Consider the following 21233-nt stretch of genomic DNA (forward strand, 5'->3'; position numbering starts at 1 on the left):
GAAATATGTTTCAATTCCCTTTAAGGTAGGGAGCTAACATGTGTCCCTCATTCCCTTTGTGTAAAGGGAGCTTGTGTGTGTGTGTGTGTGTGTGTGTGTGTGTGTGTGTGTGTGTGTGTGTGTGTGTGTGTGTGTGTGTGTGTGTGTGTGTGTGACCTTCTCTCTCATCCCCTACAAGCAAGGCTCGCCCCCTCCTATGTAGGGATTTGAAAAGACTTTTGGGACACACACAAAGCATCCAATTCCCCCCATGGTTGACCTTTGGACACAATCTTTGAATTTTGGAACCTTAGGATTTTGGAAGTCTTAATGGGCTGAACCTTAGGGTCTTTTTAGCCCATTGTTGCACATGGCTCTTTTGCAGATGGCCCCCCCTTTGGATCCTTATTTTCCCTCCTTTGGATCCCTAATGTGGCCGGTCTGCTAACTTAACCAATATTCTAGCTTTTTCTCCCCTGGAACTTCCCCATACTAAATGATCAGTTTAACATGAGAAAATCATTTAGGAGAATTAGATATTGATTATTATGACATACCACTCGTAGAAGAACCATGAGAACTGGCTACATTAATATTAACACTTTTCCTCTAAGTAGTATAAAGGCATGTTCAACTTCATGCTGTTTAGCCGTGGTTTTTCTTGAAAGTGTCTCTTGAAGTAGAAATGTGCATAATGCATCAAACTTGACAATTTCTAGATTTCCTTGGGTCATAAGTCTCCAAGTACTAGCAAAAGTCTAGTAAGAATTTGGCAAAGCATCAAGAACAGTTTGCACAAGAGAACTGTTAGAAATGACTTCACCCATAGAAATAAGTTTCTAATTGATGTCCTTGATACAAGCAAGGCAAGTGTCGATTTCATCTTCCGCATGCATAATCTTCAACTCCAGCTCTTTACGCAACAATGCAATTTTAGCCTCATTGTGACTTGCCTAAAGACCAGCTAGAATATGCCAAGCCTATTTTGCATATTTAGTTGAACAAATGTGAGGAGTAATAGTGCGCTTCACAGACAACACAATCAATTCATGAGCCTACATGTCTCATATCCCAATGAGCCTACGCAACCATAAGGAAAACCCCTGCCACCAAAACTTGCAACCTCCTCAACATTGTCTGTATCATCAAAACTAGGGCATACATCAATGCCCTGCACAACATTCCAAACACCCTTTGACACAAGAACATGTTGCCTCATGTAAGCCCACAGTGGGTAATTGTCCCCATCTAATTTATCCTCTGCAGGAAAACATGTTTAAGAACACATTTGTGTTGTTGTCAGCCATGGAAAATGCCTGCACACCTGATGTGAAAACTACGTAAAAAGAGGAGAAATGAAGCAAGACTGATGGGTGCTATATAGCACAACCCAGACAAGGCTATAAGGGACCCTGTTATGCAAAAAATGGCACTGACAATAATTGCACAAAATGGCAAAATTGCATGCGTAGTACCGCATATAGTGGAAATGGAGGTCAACCTACTGACGCTCAGTAAAGCTCACCCAAATCAGAGACAGTGATCAGCCATGTGCTATCAATCTTGGCGACTATGCTTGGGAGGATGCAACCTGCTCTTATGCCAATTGTTGGAAATACAGTTGTAGGGAAATGCACACAGCAAAGAGTAGGTATTTCTTAGTGCACAATGAAAGATAAGATAGCCCTAGAGTGATGGGCATATGTACAATGCATGGGGGGGAAAAACCTTCTAGTGAGGGGAAAAATTCCTCAATGGTCCTAAGTGAATTCACACACATCACTACCACATATGTATGGTAACAGAGTGTTGAATGACACTCAAAAAGTTGGGCAAAGAAAAATTGTCAGGATGGGATGGATCACGATCGAGTTCTATCAATAGTTTTGGGAAGCTCTAGGCATGTTCTTCTTGCATATGGTCAACAGAGCCTTTACTTAAGACATGCTAGAAATAGGTGTGAAGAAAGGAATAATCAAACTCATCCCCAAGCACTTAGCATAATCTCATCTTAAACATAGGAGACCAATCACAATGATGACCGTGGTATACAAGGTGTTGGCTAAGCTCATTGTTGAAAGAATGGCCCCGGTGTTAGCAGAGGTCATCTCTCCCCACCAACATGGATTTTGTCAAAGGTAGATCAATTCATGATAACATCGTGGCAGCCATGATAGGTATGGAATATACGAAATTTAAGAAACAAGAATGTATCCTACTGCAACTGGACCTAGATAAAGCTTATGATAAGATAACCTGGTCATTTGTGCAAGAAACGTTGCAGACTTTGGGGTTTCGTTTACTAATCTGTCAAGTGGTAAGCACTCTTGGGGAAGGGAGCTCCTCATAATTTCTCTTCAACTCAAGAATACTTTCTTGTTTTGATGTCAAGAGGTCCATTCTTCAAGGCTGCCCCCTGGCACCGCTACCCACCCATTAACCGCCATGTTGGAACATGCGGCAGCAAGAGCAGAGATAAAAATGATTCAAATCCAAAATGATAAGCAGTTTCTTATTAAGATGTTTTCTGATGATTCTTTACTCTTCCTTCAAGCTGAAGGAAATAATGTTAGAAAGCCTTGGAGATTACCAGTTTGCCATAACGTTAGGGTCTCCATGCAACATAGAAAATTCAAGACTTATCTCCTTGTGAGAAAAAGATAATTTTGATCCCTCATGATGGACTAGAGAGGTTGTCAAGAGAGGTAACATCTTCCGACACTTGGGAGTTCCCATTGGGGTAGAAACTATATACAAGACACCATTTGACTGAGTGCACGATAAAATTAAAAAGAAAATGAAGCGGTGGGAGTTCATCTTGACTCCTTTCCACTACATAGCTTTGATAATTAATACCTTCTTCCTTATGTTTTAACCTTCACGTCACCATTCTTGCATTTATCCCAAAAAAATGGAACTCCTTTTTGAAACCAATTAAGGAATTTTTGTGGAAAAATAAGCTGGTTGCAAGCAGACCATGGCTATAGGGAAAATGGGAGGTTATTGCTAAACCAAAATCTCAAGGTGGATTGGGAATCCTTGACCCTGTTACTCATGATCTAACTTTATGTGCTAAATTTTTCTTCACCATTGCCAATTTCAAAGAGAGTTGGGCCTGTATGGCAAGGAAAATGGTAATGGAAGCCAGCATGAGGTCTAAAGGTGGCTCAGGGCTCTACCTCAGCATACACAACAGACTTCTCCCCCCCTGCGGTGTACGATCTCAATTAGGGGGTTTTACAGGGAAATTTATTTGGAAAATTTTTGTAAAGCCGCTGATGTGCTCATGTGGAAGGAAGAGACCGGGTATTGGAAGGGTACTGCTAGACACTGGTCTCCTTGGAGCCCTATTGTGGAAGACTTGGGCCTGAATAACCATTGGGTTGAAACTCCTAGGAATCTTAATAAATAAGTGATTTGTCACACCTTGGATTCTTTTTGGGACTATTAAAAAGGGGATTGGCAATCCTTGGAGCAGCTTAAGCTATGCTACAACCTCTCACTACAAGAGGAGATCCTCATTGAAAGACTTCTTGAGAAAATCTCTCACCTAACCCTTCCTCCCTACTCCACACTACTTGATTGGAAAGCTTGGAAGTGACCTGGAGAAATACTATTTTGCTCGCCCAAACCAAATCAATTTATGAAAAGCTTTTCTCTGCACAGGCTTGGTTTGAATACCTAAACACGATCTGGTCTAAAAAGTGGATTGCAAGCAAAAGGTCTCAAGTAGTGGGAAACATATGAAAAGTCAAATGTGAAGAAAGAGATAAAGTCTTCCTTCTTTTTTTTGAATTCATGCCAACCGGAAATAAGGAAAAAGCAAGGGGGCTTGCCCAAGGTACTTGTGTCAGGTCTGCAAGCCCACGAATGAAACCATCATGCACCTGTTCGGGGGGTGTCCTGAAATCAAAAATTTCACAGCACTATCTGCGGGTGGGTGTTCATACATATAGAAACTCCATTTTTCAAACGCAACCTTGCTTTGGCTCTAGACACATTGACAATGTAGATCTATTGACGAACATATACATAGTAAGAGCTACAATATTGAGGGAAGTAGGGCAGTCCAGAAATGTGTTAATCTTTCAAGAGAAGTGTGAGCCTCCGGACACAAATTCTATTGTGGAGACATGCATTTGGAATCTCCTTCATAGAAGCAATAAACATTGCACAAGTAAGAGTGGTGTGTCCTTTTTTTAATGGAGTTCCCTGTGCAAAGGATATGCTGGGACAGAAAGGATATGCTGGGCTGTCCGTAACTTGTTGTGATTAATGCAATTCAAGCTCAACCTAGCATTTTGTTTTTAAAAATAGTCATCAAGAAAGAATAGAATGTATTAAAGGGAGATGGTAAAAACAATGCTATGTCTTAAAATCCCCTTAAAGGTTTCTTTTGGAAATATGCATAATATCTAGAAAAAAGGACTAGAGATCACAAAGTCTTTTAAATTTCCACACACATTAGGCTTTACTATTTAAATATTTTTCATAAAATTACTTCACCCTTCACTTTTGTCTTGTTTCTCTAAAAAGAATAATCATGGGATTTCTTGAGATTTGTTTCAAACTTCTTTCTTTTACTACCATTCGCCAAGATTTTATCAATCTTCTTTTATTCAATACTTTGCACCGTTTCATTGCAATTTTTTTTATTGACATCAATTCCTCAACCTTCTCTAATATTTGATGTTCCGAATCCACTTTTCAGAAGGAGAAAATCCACTTGAAATATGTAAGAAAATAGAGTAAAATTGCAAAAATTTCGATTGTTTTTAAAAATTTTCTCTTTGAATTACCCTAGAGGGAATTTTGTATGTTCGATATACAATGGTCGAGACCAACTTGGATAGGTTTGCATGCGCAAGGAGAAAAAAAAAATTTCCCCCAAAACTCACAATAGTGAGCGAATTATATTAATCAACCCAAATAATTGCAATGTCTTGTCATGCTCGAGTTGAACCATGACATCATCCAGGGACCATAATTACATCGATAGCGATCCCAACCAACTCGCCCCCTTATCCTTGATACAAAAAGCCTTTCTTGTGTACATGCAACAGTGTGTCTTTTTCCTTTGGGTGTGTGCATGTGTGTGTTGGGATGGTTTTGTTGGTTTTTGAAGAAGGGGAGGCGGGTGGGGTGAGGGTGGGTGCGTGGGTGGAGAGAGAGAGAGAGAGAGAGAGAGAGAGTATATTTGATTAAGCCTCGATTTACTTTTTAACATATTTTGTACTTGATATTTATTTCACATTAAATGTTTTTAAAGTTTATTTTTTAACATTCAAGCACTTAATTGTGTCTAATTTACTTATTATGTGTATAATTTGAAGTGTCTACAGATGTGCTTCAAAGTAAACAGAAGAAGGTAGGCCATCGGTTAGTAGTTGAAAAGATTAGAGAGTCGAGAGTCACCAGTGTTCGAGAAAAGTGTACCTCAGCTTAGCCTTGAGCCGGTTGAAAAATCAAAACAGTCGATAGAAGGGAGGGGAAGAAGGAGAAAATCCACTTGAAATATGTAAGAAAATAGAGTTAAATTGCAAAAATTTCAATTGTTTTTGAAAATTTTCTCTTTGAATCTATCCTAGAGGGAATTTTGTATGTTCAATATACAATGGTCGAGACCAACTTGGATAGGTTTGCATGCGCAAGGAGGAATTTTTTTTTTTTCCCCCAAAACTCACAATAGTGAGTGAATTATATTAATCAACCCAAATAATTGCAATGTCTTATCATGCTCGAGTTGAACCATGACATCATCCAGGGACCATAATTACATCGATAGAGATCCCAACCACCTCGCCCTCTTATCTTTGATACAAAAGGTCCATTATCGTGTTCTTCTTAGATCTTTTAAAGGAGGAGATTTTTTATGAAGACACTCAAAGAACTACTCTAGAGGTGGGTCAACATGATTAGCATTCCGGACTTTGAGAGTAAGGTGTTTCGAAGTCTTCGCTTCTTCATGTCTTTGTTGTTTATTGGTTAGAGGATAGGTTTGCATGCGTAAGGAGATTCTGATGAAGACACTTAAAGACCTGCTCTTGGGGTTTCAAACTGAGGTGGGCCCGTTTGCTTATGTTTTCAATTCTTCATGTCTTTATTGTTTAAGGATGAGTCAAGCACGTTCTATTACGTGGTCAAACAAGAAAATAAAATTGGATAGCATGTAGTGCCTTATCTCCTTTCATATATCTTTTGAATCTATTTTCATGCTTTTAGCACATTTTTAGATGGCAACTCGATATTTTCTTGTCATTCCAATGCATATTAATTATCAGGCAAGACATCTATATATGAGATTAGATTTACCCAATTTTATCTCCACGCAAGAATACACACTTAGATAATTCATACATTTCCCTATATTGAGATTATCAACTTGCAAAAATGAAATAGTATCATCAGCAAATCCCAGAGAAACTGCCTTCTCTCTCTCTCTCTCTCTCTCTCTCTCTCTCTCTCTCTCTCTCACACGCGCACACACACACAGATTGTTCCTACAACATCAAAGCTTTTTTTTTTACCATATTCACAATTGTGAGTGGAGAAATTTGATATAATTAACCAGAAAAGAATACAAACACCCTCAAGCACAACATGTTCCTCGAGGTGGCATTGCTCTCATAGGAGGCTAGCACACAACCTCAACCAAAACCAGACCAGGGCGCTATAGGGAGCCTCTCGAGCAATTATCAAGGCATCTTAGTGCATGAAGCCATTCCTTATCGTTACTTGTTGACCCTCTTTTAGTTCCCACCCCGTGAATAAGCTCGGAGCTCAGACGCACAAACACAACCAATTTGGCCTCAAATACCTGTAGATTCCTAGACTTGCAAACCTAATTAAGGTAACAAAATCTAGTGATTTGGGTGCACACTAGCTCCGCTTGGCTTTGGAAGCAACACCCTTTCTAGGATCAGGTCATCTGTTGAAAAAACAACCTTCCATGTTTTCCATGCCCATTTGCAAACTTTAGCAGCCAAACCCCGCGATGTAGGACACTTGCCAAACAGATGAAGGGGGTCCTCCGAAGCTGACCTACAACCAAAGCAAATGGCAGTGCCTATCCCTCTAGCTCATAACTTGACCCCAATTGGCATGGCTCCCCACAGCACCTTCCATATGAAAAACTTCATGTAATCACAAACGTAAATAACATGAGAATATCATGATGATAGATTTTGTCTTACTTGATGAAGTTGTGTATTGATATGTGTTGAAACATATACATCATGACCCCTAAGAATCTCAAAAGAAAATCCTCAAAGCTCCTTTGAGACCTACTATCTTGGGCCTAGAGGTGGCATGGGTTGACCTTCTGTCTGTAAGAGCCCTCCAAAAACCCTGCTAGATTCACCCCAAAAATCAGTTATTTATCAGAATTTAGAATCACAATGTCCAAATTTTAACCTTAGAAATAGTGAAATTTGTAGTCCGAATATATAATGTATGGAATAGGGTATGACAAGACTCTTGTAAATAAGGAGATGCTAAGCGGTCCACTTACAATTTTGAATGGGTTAGAGGGCCTCCACACGATGAGTTTCACAGTTTGGTGAAACTATCCCTTTTTGCATTCCCATGCATGAAATGGAATGCTTACACTTCAGATGGAATGAAAAAAGGGCTTTTAAAAATAGTGAGAAACGTGCCTTTCTCACCAAGCATAGGTCTAAGATTTAGGAACTACTCCAAGTCTTTTAAAATTTCGCATATTTGCAAAAGTTTCCCAAACTCATTATTTCTCCCTTTTTCCAAGGAAACAACCTTAGATTAATGTGTGTAAGTTATGAAACTCACCGTGAGAAGACTCTCTTAGTGGGGTTAGAGGGCCTCCACACAGTGAGTTCCATGAAACCCACATAACTTTTCCAAACTTATCCCTTAAATTTAGGCCAGACCTTCATGCTCTCCTTAAAAGTAAGCTTCAGAACTCAAGCAATGCAAATGAATTTGATATGTATAGGTAATACTCTATTTTGAACTAAGGGTATACACTTTATTTAGCAATCTTGAGCGTTCCTTTTCTCTAACTTTTGCCATTTAGAAAAAAGTTAGAGAAAAGGAACGCCATCCCTACTTCTACATTCACGCACAGGTTCCCAAAATAGTGAGATTCTATCCACCCACTGCCCCCGCTACTCCTCCTGGGTGCGACTAAAGGCCTGCGCAAACCACATCACCGCGAGAGAGAGAGAGAGAGAGAGAGAGAGAGAGAGAGAGAGAGAGAGCGCGAGCGATGAATCATGAAGTGTGGCAGCATGCACGTAACAGAAACATCCAGGATGCAGGCGGGACCTTCCTATTTACGTTGAGAGCGAAGGAATAAGTAAAACCTGTAAGTATGTGTGTTGAAGTGAAGAGTACACAAGTGGATTCTTGGCCCACGTCCAGTAGAAGCAAATGGATAATTGGGAGGTGAATTAACATTGGCACCATGTCTTGTATGTGTTTTTGTTGATGTGGAAGTTTGAGGAAATCAGGTTTCAAGAGAAGCGGATCTCAATTAAACTTGAAGCAAAAGCGGCAGAATTTGACGCATTTCGGTATAAAAGAGATATAAACTCTTCCAAACCTGAGGGGCTCTGGCTGTGTCCTCCTTTCTTTGGGTGCGTAGCGACGGTACTGCAGGGCAAAAGAACGTAAGGAATTGTTGTGTGGCTTTTATAATTAGAGGGCGCAATGGTCATGCATGGAGGCATAGTTATCGGTGACTTTATTAATGGCTATGTTTATCCATGGTTATAATTGCATCAGTTATCCATCAATATGCAACAATGCAAGAGGTTTTTGCAACTATATTGGCGGACTTCGGCATAATGTTGCACCAGTTGCATAACGGATATCTTACATATGATGGATACAGGTACAGATACTTGGTGCCCGCCCGACCACATTCTTCCCCTTGCAACACGGGAAACTAGGGCCATCTGGGATAGTTTGAGGAAACTTATCCATGATTGATGTGTTTTACAAGTATAATCTGTATTTAGCATCTCATCAAACCATCACCATCAATAGAGGGCATCATCAGTAGAAAGAGCGAAAACAGCTTATACATAATTGTGATCTTAGAGAAGGACTAATCAAAAGGTATGAGGTTTCTCATTTGATATTCAAAAGTGAGCACTGTTTAAAAGAACGTTTTATTGATTTTGTGTAGGATAGTTTGATAAAACTTATCCATGATTGATGTGTTTTACATGTAAGAGATTGGGATTGGGGCAGCCGATCAACGCCCCCCCTGAAGACAATGTTGAGATTACAGAGGGATTTTCGGCTGGATTAACTCCTCATCAGACATCGATTTTCAGGAGTCTGGAGCAAGCTTGGACAGCCTCCCCCACAGTCAGGAAAAACCACTCGTGGCCCACCTTCACCACAAATCCTGCATCGTTCAGCTTTTGAATCACTTTCGTTCCCGGATTCGCAAATACCAGCTGCAATGCATGAGTCCACACATGTAAGTTAATGTATTTCAAGGCAATCATCAGCATCATCAGGAATGCCATTCACCTGCACTTTTCTTTTCTGAAGAGTTGTGTGGAGATCCTCAAAGGAAAGAATGCCCGTTGTATCTATATTCGTTACCGCTGCAAGGTCAGATGATAAAGCGCAATGAGGTTTCACTTGATGTGCACTAGCAGTAATGAACAAGTCCAGAGAGATAAGAGTCAATAGTTTACTCAGTAGCACTTACGCGATAATTCAATGATTGCAAACTGGAAAGGGACACCATTTTCTTTCTTGATTTGGTCTCCTTCATCGTCAAGCCACCTTAGAATCCTGCATAGAATGCCACTCCTTATTTCAGTGTGAAGAACGGCTCCAACTTTTCGCCACATTTTGGATCTTCCGTGGCTCGAAGGTTTGCATGAATGAGGCCTTCATTTTAAGAATACTAATGAAACACATCTGACAGTTACCTTTCGCGAAGGTAGTTAGAGTTGGAAAAGTAAACTGCTGCATCAATGCGGATGATCAAGATTCCCGGTGTCCTTGTCGAATCGGGGTACTGTTTGACATTCCTGTAGATAGTAGTCCCAGGAATTTTGCCTAGAACAGCGGTGTGCGGCCTTGTAACCTGCAGTAATATGTTCGCCACTGACAAACTCACCTGCAGTAGTGACACATGTCAGTTACAGACTAGTTGATTGCAATAATTGCAACAAAGCATTTGCTTTGATGTCTCTTTGATTTGTAGGTTACCGCAATCAAGAGACCCATCTCAACAGAGATGAAGAGCACGCCCAAGAAAGCACCCATCAATGTGATAAAGTCCAGCTTGTCAACCTTGAAGACAGTGACTGCGGCTTGGTAGTCAAAAAGGCTGAGGACGGCATTGATGATGATGGAGGCCAGGATGCAGTTGGGAGTATTGTGGAAAAGCGGTGTAGCTACCACGAGCACAATCAACACCATGAGGGACATCACAATGTTTGATACAGGTGTTTTGCATCCCGCATTGTAGTTCACTGCGGACCGTGAGAAGGATCCTGCACAAAGGTTGCAAGCTGACGTAAGTCTTCGAAATGGATACTTGTTCCGATGACCAAGCACACAACACAGCAAGAAAATAACTGAATGCCAAGTATGCAAGACTTGGTCCAGAGCCTCTCACCAGTAGCGACATAGCAAGACGTGCAGGAGCCGATGGCATTCATTGCCCCAAACGCAATCATCTCTTTGTTTCCATCGATGTGGTAGTTCTTGAGTGATGCAAACGTCCTTCCAATGGCAACACCTTCCTGCACAGCAAGTGGTGTGACAGCGAAAATATTGAAAAGATGTTGATAAACTAGCACAGAACGTTGGTAGACTTATCGAGCAAGAAGCATACCGTTAGTGCAACAAGGGCTGACTCAAAACCAACAAAGAGAGCCTTTTTCAGAATCTCTCCATGAAAGACAAATTGTCCAACAGAGGAAGGATTCACCCTTCCGTCGATTTTTCCAACCTGAAAATGCCAATCAAATCTGTACTGGGTCAGCTGATTGAGAGAAGCTTGTGGCAGCGTGCAAAACAACAAATTCAAAGGGGATTGAGGTAAATGTCAAGGACTGCATTGAAAGCTTACAATTGCAACTCCATGCTTATCTACATGAGTGATGGTTACAAAAACAGTTGAGAGGATGACAGAAGTGAGGGGGGCAATGGCTGGCACCCAAAAGAGCTTCTTATTCTTCTTGCCCTGTTGTGAGTTACGGCCATCACAATAGCGTAAGCAGAACCATATGCCGATTGCATTAGATGTTATAGATGGTAACCGGCGGGCTACTTGTGACGACCAGAGAAAAACTTACAATGTACTTGCACAGAATGAGAAACCCCAGAAAGAAAAGCCCGATCAACGCCGTCTGCCAACTCCACTGTATAATAAAGCTTGCTAAAGCTTGGATAGTCTTTCGACAGTTCTCAAAACACAAATGCTTTTCTTAGAAGTACCTCATCAGTATGCCCGAAGACAGACGTAAGCACGGAGACTATGTCTGTTTTCCTTGTGAAGGATGCTGTGGATATTCCCAGCATCCCTTTCAGCTGTTGAAGTCCAATGGTGATTGCCGCTCCTGCCATGAAACCGATGATCGCAGCGTGGGAGAGGAAGTCGATGATAAACCCTAGTCTGTGTGTCGGACGTGTGATTAATGTCGGACGTGTGCCAGTAATCCACATAATAGCAAATACATATGGACATGTAAGGTACCTGAAGAGTCCAAGAGCAGCTTGAAAGATGCCTGCAAAGAGGGTAGCTGTGAAGATGAGGGCCAGATAGGATTCGCGGTATGCGGTGCATGTGTCATTGACAAAGTTGAGACTGGTGCTATCGCATTTTTTTGTCGCTGCTTCAGGCACTGGGAATTGGTCACTAGCCAAGGTGCCGAGCAGAATGGAAACCACGGCCACTGGGCCAATTGCAATGTCTCTAGAAACACCGAGCAGAGCATAAATCAATGGCGGAACAAAGCTGGTATCTGCAAAAGATTAGCGTGGAGAAATGAGCAAATGCTATAAAGCGAAAGAGCTGGCAATGCCAGTGAGAAGGGAGCTTACACAGGCCATAGATGGGGGGAAGGCCAGCGAGTTTGGAGTAGCCAATATCCTGGGCCAAGAAACCATGGTAGGATGAGAGAGAGAGAGAAAAAGAGAGAGAGAGAGAGAGAGAGAGAGAGAGAGAGAGAGAGAAAAAGAGAGAGAGAGAGAGAGAGAGAGAGATGTCTACTTGAGGAATGCAGAGGCTGCCAATTGTGAGCCCAGCAATGGTGTCATCTTTAAGGTAGGAGAGTTTGTAGCCCTTGGCCCATTGCAGGGGAGGGAAGAGATAGGCTAGGCCAAGGTGGAAGCGGCGGGAGCGGGTCTGGTTCTTGAAGGGGCGGAGGGGGTCATCGGGGAAGAAGGTCTCGCGGACGGCCAACTCCAGCCCTTTGAGGGGAGAGCCTTTCTCAGGGATGCTGATGCGCCGCCGCTCTGGTGATTCCATCAACCCGCCCTGCTCATCGTGCTCATCCCTGTCGGCACCTGTGGCACTGTTCACCTTTGCCATAATTCAGCTCTGCACAGGCAAAAGACAGTACTCAGAGCGCTCCAGATGTCGCTTTCTTGGAATCGTCGACAATTATTAGCAGACAACTAGTTTGGCGCTCGCGTTATTAGACTCTCCGCCCACCCAGCCAGCAGCCAATCGCTGCACCGCCCCGCCTGTGTCCCCCAATGGAAAGACGCAGTGCTGCAGTACTACGCTGTACCACAACATGCAGCACAGCAAGAACGCAGAATTGAAAACGCAGTGCTACAGAGCTGGTGCAGGGCTACACATGATGCACGACAGAATGTCAGAGGGCCAGTAATTCGAACTTTAGGGCTGATGCTTATGCTGATGATTCATGCACGCGAATACTAAGAAACACGAGCTCTCAAGACTCACAGGACTTCTGCACATGCACTCGCGCCTTTTTATACGTTGTGCCAAAAGAGAAGTCAACATGTATCTGCGTCAGGTGGCATCCGATGCTCTCGCCGGTTCATCGAACCGTCAAGGTCGGGAGTCGGAGGGCTGTAGATCGAGGGCTAGGTGTCCAAGTGTAGATCTCAGCCCTCCATCTACTCTTCTTTACTGGCCAGAGTTTTTGCTTGCACTGTGTGATGGTGGGCATGTCAGCACATGGAAAATCAGGAGCCACACACACTAGTCTGCACGCCAATCCATTGCCTCCAACTCAGCATGCGGAATCCGAAACGCACATAATCTTGACACGTCAGCCGCTTGAGTGTGACCTGCTAAACTGGTGGCCCTTGTCCCCCAACCTTTGACGGCCGGGAATGGTCACTCCACAGTGCAAGCTCCCGCATGGCTAATGGCTGCGTCGATAGCCATGCAATTGTCTGCATTATGGGGAATGGTCAATTAATGAATTGGGTCCTCATATAAGTCAACGAAAGCCATTGCCCCATTGCCATCAGAGGTCACCAAAATGCTTTGGGTCTTATCCACCTCCATTTTTTTTTAAACCCGAAATGATGTTATTTTAATATCTCATAATGTCATCCGATACATAAAAAACCACCAGCACCTAACAAGATCACCATCTTGAGCCGATGCATAATGCATGCTACTGATTGATTGTGATGATTGACGAGTATCAATGCTAATCTATAGATCTCCTGATGGATTCAAAAAAAGTAAATTCATTACGAAACTCCAAGGCTAAGCAAAAGGAGTATCAATGCTAATCTATCTGTATATATTATCTTCTAAGTGGCTTTAAAAAGAAGCAAATTATTTACACGGTTCAAGGAAACTGTAAGGCTAAGCAAAGACCAAAGAAGGGGAAAAGACTACGAAACCTAAGGAAAAGCAAAAGAGTAAACGAGTAGGAAAAGACTATGAGATGAGAAAAGATCACCTTTACTAGAGATGTCAAGCCATTTTTGGCTCAGAATATTATTGGCATGTTAAACGAGTTGGAAGCACGCATTTAGAAGAATATGGCAGAGGATTCAATCATTGAAGATGCTAGTCAACCTACAACGGAGAAGCAAAAAGAAAAGAGTATAATGGAAGAGAAAGTATGTGATCGAGAAGTGGATATAGTTTTGGGGAGTGCACCTTTAAGAAACTATTCATATAACGTGAATTCAAAGAGTATTAAAAAAACCCTTTTACTTACATGATTGAGATAATAAAATGACTCTTTTTTTTTCAAAAACTTACGGGTTTTTCTCTAAAATCAATTAAAAAACTCCTTACGTTATTGTAATCTTGTTAAGATTTTAAAGTTTTGACAATTAAAAAACCTATTCATTTGAACTCACGTGATAACTTAAATGTCTAAGAGGTGAACCCCCCGTGGATATAGTGCTTCAGCAAAGTGGTCACTTTTTTGCGAAAAAGCAAGCGGAACAGAGTGAGCTAGAACATTGTTTGCTATGAACTGCTTCATTTATGCATTGTCTTCATCTCCAAGTTTCAATTCTAATTCCAGTTCTCAATGCTCAAAACTATCCACCAGAGTTCATGATTGAAGTGCTCCAATTTCATCGTCTCTATACTAGCACTTCTATCCTATTGACTTTCTTTTTCTTTTTGGCCTATTAGTAATAATCACTTACAAAGGCCCGAGCAAAGGCCTTCGTGTTTGGTTGGGCGTTTTTAGCTTTGAAGATAAGATAATGATGGTTTGAAGTGCTAGGTAGGTTATCATAGTTTCATTTAGACATTCAGAAGGAATGATTGTGAATCTTTAAATCAAGTTAAATCAAGGTAGTAAAGTTAAACATAATGTCCTTTTTTATTTTTCGTTTTTCGTTTTTTTTCCCCAAAGGAAACCTGGCGAGGGCCACACAGTAGCCATTTCCTCAAACCTCACACCAAGGGCATATACCTCGCTCTTATGCACAAGGCAGATTGGTTTGACTCCCTTAACAAACTTTGGGGTATGCAGTGGCCGGAGGCTCGGTGGATGGAGAATACAAAGAATATATATGGAACCCACAACTACTATTGTCAATGAAGACATTTCTATGGAAGGTGTTATGGTGGACCCTACCAACTAGCAACAAGAACCTTGCCCACGGTATCAGCTCTGATAGGTGCTCAAGTTGCAGAATGGTTAGTGAGAAACTGTCTCACCTATCCAAGGAGTGCCCGGGGATTAGAGACGCTCTGATACCAATATAAGAGACCCAGGGACTGCCTTGAGAGATTCTCTACCCTGCCACCCATTATATAGGCCCTTGGCCATCTTCTATAGAATCCCCTTGTCTACATCTAGCAGTCGGCCTCGGCCTGAGTCCGTGACCCATCTAGCCTTCTTCAGGTCGATCTTTCCACTTAACTAAAGCTTGTCGACGTACATGATGACATGTATGTAAATCATGGTAGTCTAAAATTTGCTTAGGCTCATGCGGTTGGATAGGATCATGTTCAACAAAATCAACTAGAATATGTTGGTCACTGAAATTGTCGTCCCCATGCAAGCGTTCACGTAAACGACTTACATGAAATATCGGATGAAAACGAGAGTGTGCAGGTAACGAGAGTTTGTAGACTTGGTCACCAACTCGCTTGAGTATCTTGAAAGGCCCACAATATCTGGAAGATAATTTAGGTGTTGGCCCAGTCTTCAAACTTTCAAAAATGCTCTTGCACATGCAAAAATACCTCTTCCCCTTTCGTGAAGGTAACTTGTCGACGTTTCTCATTAGCATACTTCTTGTGCCGATCATGTGCTTGTTGTACATTTTGACGAGCCAGTTTTAGTATTTCCATATGTTCTGGGAGAAAATCCTTGACCTCTTAGAGATTTTCAGTTGCCAACCCCATCGTAATTGGTGATCTAAGTTGAAAATCATACATAGGCATAAGGACTGAATCCAATTGTAACATGGTTAGCACTATTGTAAGCAATCGAGAATAGGAAGATAATCTTCCCAGTCTGATTGCTTATTGCTAACATATACTCGTAGCATATCCTCTAGCACTAGATTGACTCTTTCAGTTTGACCATCTATTTCAGATGATCTCTTATACTTAGGTTGAGTTGTGTACACTACAAGAGGTACTTCACATTAACGACGTTCGCAGTGCGACGCTTAAAAGTGAAAATTCATGGCGTCGCTATGGGCGTCGCTAGTTTATTTGTAACATAGCGACGCACATAGCGACGCCGATAGGGGTAAAAAATAAACCAAGAGCGACCGAAAACTCAGATCTGACTGAGATTTGAGTTTTCGACGCTCAAGCAAGCAAAGAGGTAACCCGCGCTCTCCCTCTCTCTCTTTCTTCTCCACACACACACACACACACACACACACACACACACATACAAGAGGAGAGAAAGGAGAACCAGGTATACTCCTTGCCTCTCCTCTCTCTCATGTTCCCTTCCCCTCTTTCTCTCTCTCTCCCTCTCTCTCTCTCTCTCTCTCTCTCTCTCTCACACACACACACACACACACACACACATACACACATTGTGTTTTTGAGAGAGAGAGAGAGAGAGAGAGAGAGAGCATGCATAAACAAAACACACACACACACACACATGCATAAACAAAGAATGCATACACATACACATTGAGAGAGGAAAAGAGAGAGAGAGAGAGAGAGAGAGAGAGAGAGAGAAAGATATAAAACAAAGAGAGAGAAAAGAGAGAAGAAGAAGAGAGTTTTAACGTCGTAGGAAACTACCCCAAGAGACCTTAAAGATCTAGCCGACGAGGAGTTGAACTCAAGACCTGTTATTCCAGAGGGAAATGGCATGACCAACTTGGGTGATAGAAAGGTTATACTGCGCGCTCCTTGCCACACCGTCGAAGCAAGGGACTTGCCGTTACACCATGTGCGAGCCATAGACGGCTCCAAGCACACAACTAGCTTAACTAGTAAGTTCAAAAGAGGGCAATGGTGTGTCACTCACCGCTCTATGCTCCTGCCATGGAGGATTCCTCGCCGCGAAGAAGAAGGAAACGCCGCTACGTCGCGCTCAACCGCTTCACTGCCGTCGTGTCGCCGCAATGCTCGATCGCACTCTCTCACTCTCTCTCTCTCTTTCTCTCTCTCTCTCTCTCTCTCTCTCTCTCTCTCTCTCACACACACACACACACACACACACACACACACACACACACAAGGAGGTGAAGAAGAAGAAGATGGAGATGGAGATGGAGATGGAGATGGAGATGGAGCAAGAGCACTCTTCTATTGCACAAATGAGAGAATAAGTGAATTTTAGGTTTAGTTGGCTTTTATATGAGCTCACCCCATTCGCACTTGGGCGCCCATGCTTAGCCAACTAATCCCTTGAATGTCCTAGTTAGAGTGCGCCTCTCATCGGCGATCACTCTTACCCTTTTCCTATTGGTCCGACAAGCCCGGAATGTGCGCTCCTTGCCGCACTGTCGAAGCAAGGGACTTGCCGTTACACCGTGTGCGGGCCATAGACGGCTCCAAGCACACAACTAGCTTAACTAGTAAGCTCAAAAGAGAGCAATGGTGTGTCACTCACCGCTCTATGCTCCTGCCGTGGACGATTCCTCGTCGCGAAGAAGAAGGAGACGCCGCTACGTCGCGCTCAACCGCTTCACCGCCGTCGTGCCGCTGCAATGCTCGATCGCACTCTCTCTCTCTCTCTCTCTCTCTCTCTCACACACACACACACACACACACACACACACACACACACACACACACATACACACACACACACACACACACACATAAGGAGGTGAAGAAGAAGAAGATGGAGATGGTGATGGAGCAAGAGCACTCTTCTATTGCACAAATGAGAGAATAAGTGAATTTTAGGTTTAGTTGGCTTTTATATGAGCTCACCCCATTCACACTTGGGCGCCCATGCTTAGCCAACTAATCCCTTGAATGTCCCAGTTAGAATGCGCCTCTCATCGGCAATCACTCTTACCCTTTTCCTATTGGTCCGACAAGCCCGGTACCTGACTTTACCAAATACATAATACACGTCCGTCGTAGGTGATGGGGTGTCCGTGATCCGTGAGGGTTAACATGCCCCCCTTCCTGATGTAGATTCCGTCCTCAGAAGCTATTGAGTTGAAGCTCATTCGTCGAGGTGGAAGAGCATTTGAGATGAATGTCCTTAGCCTTCTTCAGTCACTGCAAAATCAAACAACATTGGCATAGTAATTGCATTCTCATAAGTGATTAAAAAGCATATGCAATTTTAGGTAGATAATTTGATTGGTAAAAGAATTTCAAACAATTTGTCAGCAATGAACATTAAATTGCAATGTAATCAAATGCATAAACAGATGTAAAGGTAAAAACTTAAACAAGTCTGGGGTCGCTAATTTGACGGTCGAAAGACACTAGAGATCGAATATTAATACCATGGGTAAGCTTCTTAATTTTCTGTGGTCAATTAAGTTGTTTAATCGCGAGAGCCAAGTATTCATGTTCGAGGGCTGACTAGAGGCTATATCTAGAAGACCTTGTAGTTAAGCTACCATAAAAGGAATTTCTCATGAAATCATCGCCTGACTGATTACTTTTTCTTTGACCCCCCAAAGTCTTTTCACAGTGATTCAATTTTGATGTGTGTGCTTATTTTGTATGCCTTGGGTTTTTTGCTTTTCAAGGAAAAGCGCCCACACTGGGAACCTCTAGGGCTCTAGTACCATAGGCAATACATGTGAGTGAAGTACCAAATCAAGCTGAGATTTCTCTTCCAGCTTAAGATTTTACAGTGTGGCACTTTGATTTTTTGTTTGTTCATTTTCAGCATTTTAATTTTGTAACTTTGGGGGGTCATATAGCACTGATACACCTCCCCAGGCTCATCACACTAGTAAACTCCCTTTATAATACTTAAGCGAAAGGTCAATAGGGTCAAGCCCACTAGAAAGCCCTAGTACATTTCACACAATGCTGCCTAAATCGGATTAAGAACCTAAGTAACCATTGATTATTAGGAAGGCATTCCCCATGGTATTAAGAGAAGATTTCTAACACCTAACTTGGTCAAACTAGCTTAGTCGGACTGCTTGATTTTTAAACTTAGACAAGTGATTATGACAAAAAATTACATTGAATTAAATGTTTGATACTAAGCAAATGCGGTGAATATTAGGCTACCAATCACAATTAAAGCTGACAATCATAGATGAAAAAAAGATAAGAGGCAATGCTAATGGACAAGAAACACCTGTTTGTGTCGATGGTCGCGCTTGATTTGAAGAGTGAGTCGAGATAAAGATTCCATGAAGGTCCAAATCCTATCAATAGCAATACGCTCCTGTACACACTAGGAAACAAAAGGAATACCTCCAAGAGGCACATTAGTGGAAAAAGGTACCAACACTTATTGAACACAACAAAAAACATAAGGAACCCTAACCTAATTATTTGCACTCCCCCTAGAGAGTCAAGGGAATAGGATATTGTAGAGGTTGGGGGGAAACCCTAATGCTAAACTCCTATCTTCGTCGTCGAGATAAACAAAGTCATCATCCATGAGACCATATGTGCCATCCGTGTAGTCGTGTAAATTTTCTTCTTCATCATAGGTGCCCATGTTTACTAAGAAGGTCACTAAACGCCTATAGTCATATTGGTCAAAAGGGTAGGCTTGTGCAATGGGAGAAACGCTCTCTACTAAGTATGGATCAGACGTGGTCAAGAGACGTATCAGCCATTCTAACTCCTCAAAATTCCTCTCACATACTAGCGTACCTATCAAATCCCATTCACATGCAAGCACTGGAAAGACCATGTGAAATATTTGTGAAAGGTAACGAGGGTACCTCTCACCCAAGGCAGGAGTGGATGACTCTAGCGTACTAGCCATATCTGTACACGCAAATAGATGATGGTTAGAGTGCAAATATTACAAGGGTCGTGTTCTTGTGCATAATTTGTTTTTATGATTTGTGTTATGGCTCTTGCTCTTTTACTTTTTTATCTTGTTTTTGGGAGTATAAGGCTTTATATATATATTCCCTAAGATCGGAGATTAAGAGGTCAGGGAGAAAGGTTGAGAGGGAAGCAAGTGAATGATGGATGTCCACAAACACTCCCCCTTCCTTGGGTAGATCATACCGTTTGAAATAATGTCGTCACCCTTTGAAACCAATTGTTCCAGTTGGTAATAGGTGAGGATTTTTGCAAGTAGTTTTCTATTACCCTAGGTGCCTCGTCAAGTTGCAAGGGTGGTAAGGTACTCTCCCAGGATCGAACTTGAAGTGGTTCATCAGGTGATTCTTGAACACTGGGAGGTGTGGATTCTTTTGTAGCTTCATGGAGGTCCATTACTATAGATGGAGGCTGTGTAGAAGATTTTACCTCTATGGATGTATTACATGAGGAGCTAGAAGCTTCATGGAACTTCCCCCTTCCAGAGCTAGGTGGAATAAATTGGTTTTGCCTTGGAGCCCAAACTAGCTCTGGACTAGGTGTGTAGCATTCTGTGATCTTTCCCTTCCCACGGTCTGCCATTGGCTTTAGCGTTACACTGTTTGACTCATATGGGTTTGTTGTAGATAGGGAAGGACACATTTTACGTTTAGGTACCCAAATTTGCTCATTTCCATCATAGTAGCCTTGGGCTTCTAATAGTTGTTTTGCAATCCATCCTGATTTGGTCTTGACTCTCCTAGGGCGCGCTCTTGGTTTTCCCGGGAAATTTTTTCTTGGAATGGATGGGAGGGTTGAGGTAGTTGGAAGTAATTCCTTGGGGACCCATTGATATGTACTCTTAGGTCGTGCAGGTTGAGTACTTGCAATATTACTGCTTGCTGCAACTACAAGTGTTGAAGTGCTAGATTCATGGGTAGCCGGCAAAGACGAGTTAACCACCTTGGCTTGTGAATGTTGGCTCTCCTTCAACTTTGCTAGAGTTTGCAACGTAGGTGACTTTGCTTGAATGATAGGGGTAAGAGTCGGTGGTCGCGTCGTGACACTACCAGTATCCCAATTAATAGTGCATTTGGTTGCTAACATCCACGTGCGTCCCAGGTTTACGTTACCTTCCATAGCTCCTGCGGACATGACTAGAAACCTCTGCACTATGCTTCCATTGTCATAGACAACAGGGGTCTGAAGGACTCCAAGAATAGCAGTTTTCTTTTTATTAATGCCCTTGACTTGCATCGTACTCGGGGATAGGGTCGGTTTCCGTAATTGACACCAAACTCCATAGGATAACAAATTGTGTTTAGATCCCGTATCTAATAAGGCATTGTATAGTACTTTCCCATAGGGGCTATTTAGCTCAATTGGGTAT

At 42.3% G+C, this 21233-nt stretch overlaps 2 protein-coding genes across 2 annotated transcripts; one reads left to right on the top strand and one right to left on the bottom strand.

Moving 5' to 3' along the window:
* Positions 1 to 8083: 8083 nt before the first annotated feature.
* LOC147443419 (uncharacterized) lies at positions 8084 to 8927 on the top strand. The gene is made up of 2 exons (XM_086529289.1): positions 8084 to 8624; positions 8849 to 8927. The coding sequence occupies exons 1-2, from the start codon at positions 8443 to 8445 to the stop codon at positions 8904 to 8906; spliced, it is 240 nt and encodes a 79-aa protein (XP_086385415.1). The 5' UTR covers positions 8084 to 8442; the 3' UTR covers positions 8907 to 8927.
* Positions 8928 to 9104: 177 nt separating this feature from the next.
* LOC147443420 (sulfate transporter 1.3-like) lies at positions 9105 to 13485 on the bottom strand. Its single transcript, XM_086529288.1, has 13 exons — positions 12203 to 13485; positions 12034 to 12082; positions 11687 to 11954; positions 11428 to 11605; positions 11286 to 11351; positions 11060 to 11173; positions 10823 to 10939; positions 10604 to 10730; positions 10192 to 10478; positions 9909 to 10099; positions 9683 to 9768; positions 9499 to 9575; positions 9105 to 9422 (listed from the first exon to the last, which is right to left on the bottom strand). Exons 1-13 carry the CDS (start codon positions 12521 to 12523, stop codon positions 9279 to 9281), a joined length of 2025 nt encoding a protein of 674 aa, XP_086385414.1. The 5' UTR covers positions 12524 to 13485; the 3' UTR covers positions 9105 to 9278.
* Positions 13486 to 21233: the final 7748 nt, after the last annotated feature.

Source organism: Adiantum capillus-veneris, chromosome 14, assembly GCF_014529385.1.
Source record: "Adiantum capillus-veneris isolate H3 chromosome 14, ASM1452938v2, whole genome shotgun sequence".
NCBI classification, from domain to species: domain Eukaryota; kingdom Viridiplantae; phylum Streptophyta; class Polypodiopsida; order Polypodiales; family Pteridaceae; genus Adiantum; species Adiantum capillus-veneris.